Genomic DNA, 15,392 nt, shown 5'->3' with positions numbered 1-15,392 from the left:
CAGATGATCAAGTAGGTAAAAAGGCGAGGGCTAATAAAAATCCTTGGGTAACAAAAGAAATATTGAATTTAATTGATGAAGGGAGAAAATATAAAAATGCAGTAAATGAAGCAGGCAAAAAGAAATACAAACGTCTCAAAAATGAGATTGACAGGAAGTGCAAAATGGCTAAGCAGGGATGGCTAGAGGACAAATGTAAGGATGTAGAGGCTTGTCTCACTAGGGGTAAGATAGATACTGCCTACAGGAAAATTAAAGAGACCTTTGGTGAGAAGAGAACCACTTGTATGAATATCAAGAGCTCAGATGGCAACCCAGTTCTAAGCAAAGAAGGGAAGGCAGAAAGGTGGAAGGAGTATATAGAGGGTTTATACAAGGGCGATGTACTTGAGGACAATATTATGGAAATGAAGAGGATGTAGATGAAGACGAAATGGGAGATAAGATACTGCATGAAGAGTTTGACAGAGCACTGAAAGACCTGAGTCGAAACAAGGCCCCGGGAGTAGACAACATTCCATCAGAACTACTGTTGGCCTTGGGAGAGCCAGTCATGACAAAGCTCTACCATCTGGTGAGCAAGATGTATGAGACAGGCGAAATACCCTCAGACTTCAAGAAGAATGTAATAATTCCAATCCCAAAGAAATCAGGTGTTGACAGATGTGAAAATTACCGAACAATCAGTTTAATAAGTCACAGCTGCAAAATACTAACGCGAATTCTTTACAGACGAATGGAAAAACTGGTAGAAGTGGGCCTCGGGGAAGATCAGTTTGGATTCCGTAGAAATGTTGGAACACGTGAGGCAATACGAACATTACGACTTATCTTAGAAGAAAGATTAAGAAAAGGCAAACCTACGTTTCTAGCATTTGTACACTTAGAGAAAGCTTTTGACAATGTTAACTGGAATACTCTCTTTCAAATTCTGATGGTGGCAGGTATAAAATACAGGGAGCGAAAGGCTATTTACAATTTGTACAGAAATCAGATGGCAGTTATAAGAGTTGAGGGGCATGAAAGGGAAGCGGTGGTTGGGAAAGGAGTGAGACAGGGTTGTAGCCTATCCCCGATGTTATTCAATCTGTATCTTGAGCAAGCAGTAAAGGAAACAAAAGAAAAATTTGGACTAGGTATTAAAATTCATGGAGAAGAAGTAAAAACTTTGAGGTTCGCCGATGACATTGTAATTCTGTCAGAGACAGCAAAGGACTTGGAAGAGCAGTTGAACGGAATGGACAGTGTCTTGAAAGGAGGATATAAGATGAACATCAACAAAAGCAAAACGAGGATAATGGAATGTAGTCAGATTAAATCGGGTGATGCTGAGGGAATTAGATTAGGAAATGAGACACTTAAAGTAGTAAAGGAGTTTTGCTATTTAGGGAGTAAAATAACTGATGATGGTCGAAGTAGAGAGGATATAAAATGTAGACTGGCAATGGCAAGGAAGGCGTTTCTGAAGAAGAGAAATTTGTTAACACCGAGTATAGATTTAAGTGTCAGGAAGTCGTTTCTGAAAGTATTTGTATGGAGTGTAGCCATGTATGGAAGTGAAACATGGGCGATAACTAGTTTGGACAAGAAGAGAATAGAAGCTTTCGAAATGTGGTGCTACAGAAGAATGCTGAAGATAAGGTGGGTAGATCACATAACTAATGAGGAGGTATTGAATAGGATTGGGGAGAAGAGAAGTTTGTGGCACAACTTGACTAGAAGGAGGGATCGGTTGGTAGGACATGTTTTGAGGCATGAAGGGATCACAAATTTAGCATTGGAGGGCAGCATGGAGGGTAAAAATCGTAGAGGGAGACCAAGAGATAAATACACTAAGCAGATTCAGAAGGATGTAGGTTGCAGTAGGTACTGGGAGATGAAGAAGCTTGCACAGGATAGAGTAGCATGGAGAGCTGCATCAAACCAGTCTCAGGACTGAAGACCACAACAACAACAACAACATTGCATTGTTCTTTGAAGGCCAAGTTTATGTTGCAGTTATATTTATAACTCACTGACATTATTATAATGCGACTAACTATGAGCCCTAATCCTGTGTCAATTATCTGATTGGCATCTTCTGATATAGTAACAGCAGAACATATCACAGATGACTTCCCAATTAATGAAAAATCAAGATACTAGCGATCACAGTCATGTATTACTCTGATTGTATAACTTTTCTTTAGGAAAATAGTATGTGTTTTAGTTTTTCCTCTCTCGCTCTCTCTCTCTCTCTCTCTCTCTCTCTCTTTTGTAGTTGTCAGTTTTGTTATGGGGTAGACTGAAAGAAAAGCACGAAACAAAATTTTTTTTGATTTGTCTGTGAAAATTAGTTGTCCTTCCCAGCAGCAGCCCCCCCCCCCCCCCCCACCCCCCCCACCCCGATGTTTTCTGACGTCAAGGATGTGGGAAGTTGGATTCCAATCTTCCCACTTCTTTTACACGAGTCAACTTACTTGTGAATGCGCAGCTGATCTTCTTCACTGGTTAGCCGGCTACTGGAATCTCTAAAACCTTATTTCCCAAAGAATAATGCTAGTTAAAGGAACATATAAGACATTCTCTTTCTCTCTCTCTCTCTCTAACTCTCTAACTCTCTCTCTCTCCCTACTTGTGAAATAAGTAGGTACTCAAAGAATACTTTTAGTTCACTGTCTGTGTATTTCAGCTTCCATAAAGAACAAATTGCCATATCTCACATAAATATTCGGCTTCTTGTAAGTCATCTGTGTTGTCTCACATTAGACACAATTAAGACACATTTACAACAGAGTTGGTGTAACAACCACAGAAATCATAAACATGTCTTGCCAACTGGACTCGCATTCGGGAGGACGACGGTTCAATCCCGCGTCCGGCCATCCTGATTTAGGTTTTCCGTGATTTCCCTCAATCGCTCCAGGCAAATGCCGGGATGGTTTCTTTCAAAGGGCACGGCCGACTTCCTTCCCCATACTTCCCTAATCCGATGAGACCGATGACCTCGCTGTCTGGTCTCCTTCCCCGAAACAACCAACCAACCATGTCTTGTCTCTAGTAAGCCTGTGTTAAGAGTTCCTTAAAAGTCTTTCTCCACTCAACAGTTCTTTTGTCACTCACAATAGTCACAATTACAAAACATCACAGAATAACACAGTAGTTCCTTGGTTCTTCCGTGTGCTTTCACTACAACCTCCATGGATCGACCGACAAGTACTTGTCAGTGCCGTTCGACCGCCGTGTCTACAGTCTTCTCACAACAAACTTCAGATGTACACACACAGACAGGTGACACGCAGTAGACAGGGTTCCTTTTTCCCATTCACACCTAAAATATCGTGTTTGAGATGGTGGAAGGCCGAGTGGTTCTAGAATTTACGCAGAAATTCTCGAATCACTACAACTCCAATTCATTGAATTCAGCTGGTTTACGTATACTGTTCACTTCCCATGAAAACAAATTCCTGATTTGCTACAGAAAAACCTCAGACATTTGAGGCATTGGCACCTCTGAACAGAACATTCCTGAAATATCCTTTTACCTCAGTTTGTGGCAACTCAGACCAGTAAATTTTTAAATGGAGAATAACGGTGTTCTTGTTACCTGCTCTTTCAAAATCTACATACTCACAGCAGTGGTAGTTGAAATTGCTTTACATTGTTGTACACTCTGTACAGGATGGTCAGAAAAGCATGAAAAGCTTATCAAGATGTTGCAGGATAGGTTGTGCTGAGAAATAATAGTTAAGAAAAATTTTGATAAATCGCACCATTTCCAAGTTAATTAGCATTGAAGTTAGCCAATCAGTCCATTGATGTGCGCAAATTCAAGCAGCCTGTGAGATACAATTAGTGTCAGTTGCGATCATAGCACAAATGATGGACACATGAAACTGCTTCACCTGTGGCTTGGTTACAATCCTTAATAGTACCCCATGTCCAATTTCTGAATTGGTCTCTTATTTGGTTTTAGGAAACCAAAATACGCCCAATTTTAGCCATTTCTCTACAGTCATATTCTGAACACGATTTGCACTCTGATTATAATAACACCACAACACATCAGTGATCATTCCACTAGATGTGGCATTGTTAAGCGATAAATATCATTTGAGTAATATTTGGTACAATTATTGTCAAACATTATTCTTTCCAATTAATGGCATATTCACGTAGCTCAAGAATGCTTTGCTCAGTGACCAGATAATGATATTTATTTTCCACAGCCTTTTAGTCAGGACCTAATTCCCATTTTACTTCTGTGAGCAACATTATTATTATTAAAAAATTATTATTATTATTATTATCATCATCATCCCCCACCACCACCACCACAAAAAAAAAAAAAAAAAAAAAAAAAAAAAAACCTTCAGAAATATAAGCTGAACCGTTATAACCTGTACTTAAACTGTATAGACATCGACAGCAACCTCCTTGTACTAAGTGAAATACTTCCTTACTATCATTAAATGACAAATGAATACAGCTATCCCTTCTTGTGTAACAATGCCCAGCTTAATAAAGGCAGGTGCTCTGTATTACCTCAATTTATTATGGTTTTTCTGTTGCTTCAACAAATTTCTATGTTGTAATAAAATTTACACATTAACGCACATCAAATGCTAATTCACAGTTAACATAATGAATCCTAAACAAAAAAGGTGGATATTCTATCTAAGTAGTCTCCTTCATGATGCCTGTGTTTTCATTTTCGAGCGTCACACTCTGTATTTGCAATTTCAGTCATATATACACATAAACAGTCATCATGTGTTCACGGAAAGTCATCCATTATGAATAGGATTTATTTTTGATCACTTTTCTAACAATCAGTGATTGCTTTTTGGCGCCTTCAGTCACTTGCTTATCACTTTCTTTACATGACAGACTGTTTAATTAAGGCTTTTTGATGACAGTGAAGTGTGAATGCACTTTTTGTTGGCATCAGACTTCACTGTATATATTTTCCTCCCTTCTGAAGGCCTGAATAGGCAATAACAAATGGAAATCATACACTTGCTTTTGACTAAAACATGACACTCCAAACTTCAGGGGACACAATTTGGTTTTCCTATTTTTAAACCCATAAATTTACACTTCCTTATAAGAGGGGCATTAACATTTTGCTATTATCAGTGCAACTAATTCTTTCACAAGTTGCAGCCACATTAATGCCCACATTCACTCTTTTTTAATGTTGTATTATAAACAACGCTCTCTTGTAACTTCAAAACTTAATGAGTGTACTACTTTTCCTGTTGCAGGCAGACGTTCAGACGTGTGGATGAGCTTCTTGATCAACGTAAACGACAAGGGCAGGTTGCAGTGCTGGAACTTGATAGCCGCTTCATTTATTACCTTGTGACTAAACGTGAGAGTACTGGGAAACCAACAATGGAAACACTAGAAAGGAGTCTTGTGGCTATGGGTCAACATGTTATTGAGAACAATGTGAAAAAAATTGCAATGCCTCGCATTGGTTGTGGTCGTGACAGATTGGAGTGGCGCCGTGTCAAGCCACTTATAGAAAGCATCTTTTCAGGAACAGGTGCACAAATCATAGTTTACAATTACGATGAGGTATGTAATTTAATAGTGAGAGTTTTCCTTCTACTCTAGTTGATTTATAAACATTGCAAAAACTAGGCATCACTTTGTTTAAGAGATTGTTTGTAAATGGCACTGTCATTCCAGACATTGTTATGACTATTACTTTTCAGTGCCTAAGAATGTAAGAATTTGAATACAGTGAAGCTTCTCCTATATTATTAATAGGTACTTAAGAAAGCTTATGCTCTCAAAAACATTAACACATCAATCTCAAAATAAGTTACTTAATCAGTGTCCATTGGGATTTTGGAACAGTCTCTCCACAGAGCTTCCCTTGTTCTTGGCAAGAGTCAGATTATACAACGTTAAAACAACAGATTATTACAGACTGTTTTTTTCTGTGACTTCTCAGTGGCATTTGTTAGTGTATTTCACAGCATTCTCTTAGAGAATCTCAAATATTATAGTATTGGAAATTTTACTGCTAACTAGTTTGCACTTATCACCTACAAAATGTATGAAAATATTTCTTGAAGAATTAGAAATGTATTTAACTAAATTTATCAGATAATTCCTATAGGTGTTAAAAGCTGGAGATACAAATATTAGTGCACTGAAAAACGCTTGCCGTATAGTTTTTTTTAATACCAAAATTTATAATTTGAAGTTAGAAGTAAACATCCCAACAAAATATAATAAAATGTCAAGTATGGCAATGCATCTCATTAAGAAATCTAGGCAGTGTTCAAGAAAACAGCTTCTTCAGAGGAAGGAATAATTACTACAGCTGTACCCCTGGAATTAATATTGGCCCTGCGTGTGTTTGTGTTATTTACACTGGTTAAAATTATGTAAATGAAAGCTCCAAAACCAGCTGCAATAAGATAATATATTTAATATTTTACATCACAGGCCTGTTTTGGTTTACTGCAAGTATCAAGTGACTTATATGTTAACAAACTTACCAGAGATGATTTTACATTTCAATGTTCTTATTTTCCTTTGAATTTTATCTATGGTTTGTGTGTTTTATTTCCATATGACATTCACTTTTCATAGTCTATTATGTCAATAAAGTTTTTGAGACAGTAAGTTTTAGTTACGGCAGTGACGATGTAGTGAGCTGATGTTACAGTATTGGTATCAAAATCATTTCTGTAGGCTATGTACCAGAGCGTTTCCAGCTTTTTTTGTGTAGTTGGTTGATCTAGAGGTGAATTGACTACTTTTTAAAATCATTCAGTGGAAGATGGCATGCTTTTGTGTTTTAGGGTGGCAAGTGTTGGCATTTATTATATTATCTTTGGTGATAGGTTTTCCTTATATGTCACATGTGTGGTGGATTTTATCTTTGCTAATTTTCAGGTCAAAGTAGTTTATTGAATTATCTGTTTCCAGTTCCACAGTAAATTTGGTACTGAGATGTAGGTTGTTAAGTGCCTGAGGATATTGTTGCTGTCTGTTTTGTTTCCCTCAATCAGCAGTAAAGTGTCGTCTTCGTATTTATAACATAGATGATTTCTTTACGTATTGGCTGCTGTGAATTGAAAGCTTTTCTTGTAATGTGTTGAGAAATATATTTGCACAGTTTCCCATAGCCACTCCATCTGTGTGGGTGCAAATTTCTCCATTGAATTCAAAATAATTTTGGGATAAAGTAGTTTTTAAGGAGATCTATGATTTCATAAGTTCCTGTGGTAAAAGTTTTCCCATGGTGTAAAAGATTTTGTTCTTTTATTTCCTGTACTGGAATGTTGGTATATGGGTTTGTAATGTCACAAGAGACAATTTGCCATTAGGATTGCTTTTGCTAAAATATGCAAATTTTTGTGGTATATGATGCAGTTTTTTATAGTTTCTTTAGTTGCGGTGTATAGTTGTTCGTTGCATTATGTGGTAGTTCTGCGATGTTAGTTTTGAAAAATGTCATAACTTTACATAGTTGTGGTTTATTATAGTGGTACCGTTTCCTTTGTCTGATTTTACTGCTATTGCATTGTTTGCATGTAATTTTTTTTATTAGAGGCTTTGAGGGCAGTGTGTTCTGTCTTTGTTGTTTATATACATTCACTTTGTGTAATTCCTTTCCCACAATTTTTGGCATATTAACTGTTTGTTCATTTTGCTATTAACTGACAGACTTGTCATACCAATTGCCACATTTGTAGTTGCTATTAGATGTTTCACATTTGTAATTTAGGTTCTAAATTATATTTCAAGCCTTTTGTAAGTAGATTAGATTCATTGTCTGGGAAGTTAATGTTGGGCAGATTTTTCATCCTTGTACAGAATTCGAATGGAGATTCCAATCAGTTTTTTATATAGTGTTTTATATAGTGTTGGGTTTTCATTAGCTTATAAGCTGTCTGTGTAGTAAAGGTAAAAAATCTCTCACTGAGCACTTTAATAGTATGTGCTGTGCCTAGTTGTGTGTGGGTAAACGCAGCCTATGTGCACTGTTCAGCCTTTGTCAAGCCTCCAGGGGTCGTTTCAATTTTAGGAGATGTACACAGTGTCACCTTATGACAAGAAGGATTGTCAGCACAGGAAGTTGCCCACTGAATTGGCATACACCACAGTGAAGTGATTAGAATATTCAACAATTGTTATGACACTCAAAACAGTGTTGAGCTGCCTCATAATGGTGGCTTGGTGTAACAATACCAACAGATAACCACTTTCAACAAATTTAAATTCTTAAAAAGAGGAAGCAACAGAACTGTACACTGCTTTTATAGATTAAACTGGGAGAGCTCAGATAATACTTGGCAATTAATATGTGATCAATTTCACCTCTAGGCATTCATTATGAACAATATTACAACCCCAGCACCTTCATGTGCCTTAAGGTGGACAGGGGAACACTTGGAATGGAATGTGGATTACTGGCATGAGATTCGCTTCACGGAATGCAGGTTTAGCATGACTCCTTAACATTGTGCTTCCAGGTGTTCCGACAAGTTTTCATTTCTGTTTTATCCACAATATTTTGACGACTGACCCAGCCATCTTCTTCAGGTGCTGTGAATTTTGCTGTTATATGTACTCACTGTATGGACTCCACTCATTAAAGAGTGGAGAGGGGGTCAATTACTAATGCACATACCAAGTGTGCCGGCCATGGGCTTAGCGGGGATGTGGGTCAGTCATTTTTTGGGCCAGTACCACGTGGGTAAAATACAGGGAGTGAAAGACTATATACAATTTGTACAGAAACCAGATGGCAGTCGAGGGTCATAAAAGGGAAGCAGTGGTTGGGAAGTGTGTGAGACAGGGTTGTAGCCTCTCCCCGATGTTATTCAATCTGTATATTGAGCAAGCAGTAAAGGAAACAAAAGAAAAATTCGGAGTAGGTATTAATATCCATGGAGAAGAAATAAAAACTTTAAGGTTCGCCAATGACATTGTAATTCTGTCAGTGACAGCAAAGGACTTGGAAGAGCAGTTGAACGGAATGGACAGTGTCTTGAAAGGAGGATATAAGATGAACATCAACAAAAGCAAAACGAGGATAATGGAATGTAGTCATATTAAATCGGGTGATGCTGAGGGAATTAGATTAGGAAATGAGACACTTAAAGTAGTAAAGGAGTTTTGCTATTTGGGGTAGTAAAGGAGTTTTGCTATTTGGGAAGCAAAATAACTGATGATGGTCGAAGTAGAGAGGATGTAAAATGTAGACTGGCAATGGCAAGGAAAGCGTTTCTGAAGAAGAGAAATTTGTTAACATCAAGTATAGATTTAAGTGTCAGGAAGTCGTTTCTGAAAGTATTTGTATGGAGTGTAGCCATGTATGGAAGTGAAACATGGACGATAAATAGCTTGGACAAGAAGAGAATAGAAGCTTTCGAAATGTGATGCTACAGAAGAATGCTGAAGATTAGATGGGTAGATCACATAATTGATGAGGGGATATTGAATAGAATGGGGGAGAAGAGGAGTTTGTGGCACAACTTGACAAGAAGAAGAGACCGATTGGTAGGACATGTTCTGAGGCATCAAGGGATCACAAATTTAGCATTGGAGGGCAGCGTGGAGGGTAAAAATCATAGAGGGAGACCAAGAGATGAATACACTAAGCATATTCAGAAGGATGTAGATTGCAGTAAGTACTGGGAGATAAAGAAGCTTGCACAGGATAGAGTAGCGTGGAGAGCTGCATCAAACAATGCATGAGCGTACAATGCCCAGCTACTGAACCCCTTGGCAGGAATCAGTTCAGTGGGATGCTATAATGGACTTGATTGAGCACGCATCAGACGAGTTGAGACTTACACAGTTTGGGGGACCACTGTCAATAATTGTAATAGGTTGAGCAGCAACATCTTAATCACCTTGTGGACAACACATTATTGGATAGCACTCAGCATCAGATTTTGATTTAAGAAGCGTGCACTCTTGATCAGATTGCATTTATTTTTGTTTTTATTTCACGGTGAATGTATCTTTTCAGTTTCATAAGCCTTATTTTTTAGTTTCCCGGTCCTCTTGACTCTAAGCCCACACATGTTGGCAGATATTTAGGTGTTGCAAAACATTTTTAGATCAGTTTATAACTGATATGCCTTCATGTATCCAAGAAGCTTGTATGCAAGGCATATTCAGAAAGTAAGTTTACTGTGAATTTCTGTTTTTTGGGGTTAGCAACACCTGAGTGGTAGGCGGGTAACCTCAGATGAGAGCGAGCATTACAGGAACACGGTAGTAAATAAACTCATGTTTTATTGCCCAGTTGCATGAAAGATGTCAGTAAAAAATCTCATCAAGTGTGAGCCCCATGTTTTGACCCACTTCCTAATCATAGAGGGAATGACATCTACTGTAATTTTTTGACAAATCGGAACGGTTTACAGCAAAGGTCTTATGGACAGAACAAGTTTGTTTATGTGGTGTGGGGTGTTTAGTGGAGGCAGAACAAATGTTAAAAACAAACAGAGGAGTGGAATACTTTCCATTTTGACTGATGAGTTGGTGTGTGAAAAAAATTCGAGGAAATTGTTCGTGAAGACTGCCGATTGATGGTGGACGAAATTTCAGCAATGTGTCCCCAACTCTCCAGAACTCTTTTGTGAGACACTTGCAGAAACACTGGAGTGCCACAAACTGCATGCAAGACTGGTCCCAAAATAGCTGAAAGAGCAGCACAAGAAAAACGGGTGAGTATTGCCTGCAAGATTATTGAGCGACTTTTTGAATTGGAAGATGAGGATTTTCTCAACTCTGTGACTGGAGGTGGATAGCTCATTACAAGCCCAAGACAAAAAAAACAATTGTCACAATGCTGTCACATGTACATCTACATACATACTTCGCAATCCACCATACGGCACGTGGCGGAGGGTACCTCGTATCACAACTACCATTTTCTCTCCCTGTTCCACTCCCAAACAGAACAAGGGAAAAATGACTGCCTATATGCCTCTCTACGAGGCCTAATCTCTCTTATCTTATCTTTGTGGTCTTTCCGCGAAATGTAAGTTGGCGACAGTAAAATTGTACTGCAGTCAGCCTCAAATGCTGGTTCTCTAAATTTCCTCAGTAGCGATTCACGAAAAGAACGCCTCCTTTCCTCTAGAGACTCCCACCCAAGTTCCTGAAGCATTTCCGTAACACTCGCGTGATGATCAAACCTACTAGTAACAAATCTAGCAGCCCGCCTTTGAATTGCTTCTATGTCCTGCCTCAATCCGACCTGATAGGGATCCCAAACGCTCGAGCAGTACTCAAGAATAGGTCGTATTAGTGTTTTATAAGCGGTCTCCTTTACAGATGAACCACATCTTCCCAAAATTCTACCAATGAAATGAAGACGACTATCTGCCTTCCCTACAACTGCCATTACATGCTTGTCCCACTTCATATCACTCTGCAATGTTACACCCAAATATTTAATCGACATGACTGTGTCAAGCGCTACACTACTAGTGGAGTATTCAAACATGACAGGGTTCTTTTTCCTATTCATCTGCATTAATTTACTTTTATCTATATTTAGAGTTAGCTGCCATTCTTTACACCAATCACAAATCCTGTCCAAGTCATCTTGTATCCTCCACAGTGACTCGACGATGACACCTTCCTGTACACCACATCATTATCAGCAAACAGCCGCACATTGCTATCCACCCTATCCAAAAGATCATTTATGTAGATAGAAAACAACAGCGGACCTAGCACATTCCCTGGGGCACTCCAGATGATACCCTCACCTCCGATGAACACTCACCATCGAGGACAACGTACTGGGTTTTATTACTTAAGAAGTCTTCGAGCCACTCACATACTTGGGAACCAATCCCATATGCTCGTACCTTAGTTAGAAGTCTGCAATGGGGCACCGAGTCAAATGTTTTCCGGAAGTCAAGGAATATGGCATCCGTCTGATACCCTTCATCCATGGTTCGCATGGAAGTCAAGGAATATGGCATCCGTCTGATACCCTTCATCCATGGTTCGCAAGATATCATGTGAAAAAAGGGCAAGTTGCGTTTCGCAGGAGCGATGCTTTCTAAAGCCGTGCTGATGTATGGACAGCAACTTCTCTGTCTCAAGGAAATTCATTATATTCGAACTGAGAATATGTTCGAGAATCCTGCAACAAACCGATGTTAAGGATATTGGTGTGTAATTTTGAGGATCCGTCCTTCTACCCTTCTTATATACAGGCGTCACCTGCACTTTTTTCCAGTCGCTCGGGACTTTACGTTGGGCAAGAGATTCGCGATAAGTAAGGAGCCAATGCAGTAGAGTACTCTCTGTAAAACCGATTTGGAATCCCACATCTTCCAGAAAATTAAAAACCACAATTCCAGTCAAAAAAAAATCATGGACTCAGTGTTTTGGGACTGAAAAGGCATCATTTTGGTCAAGTTTCCGCCTCTGTGGGAGACAATCAGTACACAATAATATTGTGAGAAAAATGCTCATAAGGAACATTCAAAACAAAAGGAGGGCAATGCAGACACCCCTCTGTGTGCTTGTTGCACGACAATGCCCATTCTCCCCAACCCTTAGTCGCAAAGGTGCTCTTGAACTCATTTGGTTGGAATGTTTTGAACCAGCCCCATATTCTCCTGACTTCACGCCTTCAGATTATCATCTTTTCACCTCTGAGAAGGAATTAAATTTTTAACCAGTGAACAGATAAGGATAGAGGTTACGTAGTGGGGGAAAGAGATGGGGGGAGAGTTTTTCAAGGAGGACATAAAGAAACATTTGCCATGGCTCACCACTTGCACTGAATGAGATGGTGATTATATGGAAACATATTCTACAGTTTTTTCCCCCAAGTAGGCTTTTCCTTTTTTTTAGAAACGTGGGGTCTAGTACACTTACTTTCTACATGGCTCAGAGTTCACATTGCTAATGATGCAAGTTTTATATGGCCTAATGCTGAAACTTTTAAGTGTTCCAGAATGTGGATAAAAGTTATTTGCTGGTTCTCTGCAAGTGATCTGTTACTGAACTTGGATTAAAAAACAATATATATTGCTTTTGTACTTTATAATGTCTGACCACACTGGAAAAAAAAAAAAAAAAAAAAAAAAAAAAAAAAAAAAAAAAAAAAAAAAAAAAAAAACCACCCGAGTGAAAACTCAATAACACTAAAGAGAATTTTTAAATATCATATGTTTTATTGACAAGATCTGGAACAGGAATTTACATATTACAGATCTTAAATGTCCAACCATTGCAACTTTTGCTTTATAGGTATGAGCAGACCTTGGAGAGAGGCATTGTTAAAGTTAACTGTCACAAATTTTATTTTTACACCATCATATTCTGGAGCAACTCTTCACTAAAGAAGAAAATGCACACTACTCAGAACAGTGTAATAAGAATAATAAGTGGTGCCCATTATAAAACCCCTTGCAGACAAACAGACTACACCCATACAATACCTTTACTCACTTGTGCAGTTTGTTCTCGACACTCGATCACAGGTCTTAACAACTGTCACATTCATAAATACACTCCTGGAAATGGAAAAAAGAGCACATTGACACCGGTGTGTCAGACCCACCATACTTGCTCCGGACACTGCGAGAGGGCTGTACAAGCAATGATCACACGCACGGCACAGCGGACACACCAGGAACCACGGTGTTGGCCGTCGAATGGCGCTAGCTGCGCAGCATTTGTGCACCGCCGCCGTCAGTGTCAGCCAGTTTGCCATGGCATACGGAGCTCCATTGCAGTCTTTAACACTGGTAGCATGCCGCGACAGCGTGGACGTGAACCGTATGTGCAGTTGACGGACTTTGAGCGAGGGCGTATAGTGGGCATGCGGGAGGCCGGGTGGACGTACCGCCGAATTGCTCAACACGTGGGGCGTGAGGTCTCCACAGTACATCGATGTTGTCGCCTGTGGTCGGCGGAAGGTGCACGTGCCCGTCGACCTGGGACCGGACCGCAGCGACGCACGGATGCACGCCAAGACCATAGGATCCTACGCAGTGCCGTAGGGGACCGCACCGCCACTTCCCAGCAAATTAGGGACACTGTTGCTCCTGGGGTATCGGCGAGGACCATTCGCAACCGTCTCCATGAAGCTGGGCTACGGTCCCGCACACCGTTAGGCCGTCTTCCGCTCACGCCCCAACATCGTGCAGCCCGCCTCCAGTGGTGTCGCGACAGGCAGGAATGGAGGGACGAATGGAGACGTGTCGTCTTCAGCGATGAGAGTCGCTTCTGCCTTGGTGCCAATGATGGTCGTATGCGTGTTTGGCGCCGTGCAGGTGAGCACCACAATCAGGACTGCATACGACCGAGGCACACAGGGCCAACACCCGGCATCATGGTGTGGGGAGCGATCTCCTACACTGGCCGTACACCACTGGTGATCGTCGAGGGGACACTGAATAGTGCACGGTACATCCAAACCGTCATCGAACCCATCGTTCTACCATTCCTAGACCGGCAAGGGAACTTGCTGTTCCAAAGGACAATGCACGTCCGCATGTATCCCGTGCCACCCAACGTGCTCTAGAAGGTGTAAGTCAACTACCCTGGCCAGCAAGATCTCCGGATCTGTCCCCCATTGAGCATGTTTGGGACTGGATGAAGCGTCATCTCACGCGGTCTGCACGTCCAGCACGAACGCTGGTCCAACTGAGGCGCCAGGTGGAAATGGCATGGCAAGCCGTTCCACAGGACTACATCCAGCATCTCTACGATCGTCTCCATGGGAGAATAGCAGCCTGCATTGCTGCGAAAGGTGGATATACACTGTACTAGTGCCGACATTGTGCATGCTCTGTTGCCTGTGTCTATGTGCCTGTGGTTCTGTCAGTGTGATCATGTGATGTATCTGACCCCAGGAATGTGTCAATAAAGTTTCCCCTTCCTGGGACAATGAATTCACGGTGTTCTTATTTCAATTTCCAGGAGTGTACAATACTGGAAGCATAATTACTTACACTATCCATTTCAAAGCCTTAGAGTAGCACAAAAAATAATGAATATAATAGAGGGAAACATTCCACGTGGGAAAAATATATCTAAAAACAAAGATGATGAGACTTACCAAACAAAAGCGCTGGCAGGTCATTAGACACACAAACATACACACAAAATTCTAGCTTTCACAAACCAACGGCTGCTTCGTCAGGAAAGAGGGAAGGAGAGGGAAAGACGAAAGGATGTGGGTTTCAAGGGAGAGGGTAAGGAGTCATTCCAATCCAGGGAGCGGAAAGACTTACCTTAGGGGGAAAAAGGGACAGGTATACACTCGCACACACACACACACATCCATCCGCACATACACAGACACAAGCAGACATTTTTGAGCTGTGTGTTGTACAATGATATAATTTTGCATGCACATTCAGTGGTATATGTGGATACTGTTAAAAAATATG

At 40.3% G+C, this 15,392-nt stretch overlaps 1 protein-coding gene across 4 annotated transcripts in view; it reads left to right on the top strand.

The window, feature by feature from the left end:
- Positions 1-15,392, top strand: part of LOC124712559 (putative uncharacterized protein DDB_G0282133) — a 173,341-nt gene that overhangs the window by 138,261 nt on the left and 19,688 nt on the right. For all 4 annotated transcript variants that reach the window (XM_047242870.1, XM_047242871.1, XM_047242869.1 and 1 more), the window contains one exon: positions 5,247-5,562. In XM_047242870.1, coding sequence (XP_047098826.1) covers positions 5,247-5,562 — 316 coding nt within the window. The remainder of the gene's footprint in view (positions 1-5,246; positions 5,563-15,392) is intronic.

The sequence above is a fragment of the Schistocerca piceifrons genome, chromosome 8 (genome assembly GCF_021461385.2).
Source record: "Schistocerca piceifrons isolate TAMUIC-IGC-003096 chromosome 8, iqSchPice1.1, whole genome shotgun sequence".
In the NCBI taxonomy this organism is placed as follows: Eukaryota; Metazoa; Arthropoda; class Insecta; order Orthoptera; family Acrididae; genus Schistocerca; species Schistocerca piceifrons.
Note: the sequence above shows the minus strand (reverse complement) of the source record. Positions and strands in the feature narration are given on the sequence as shown.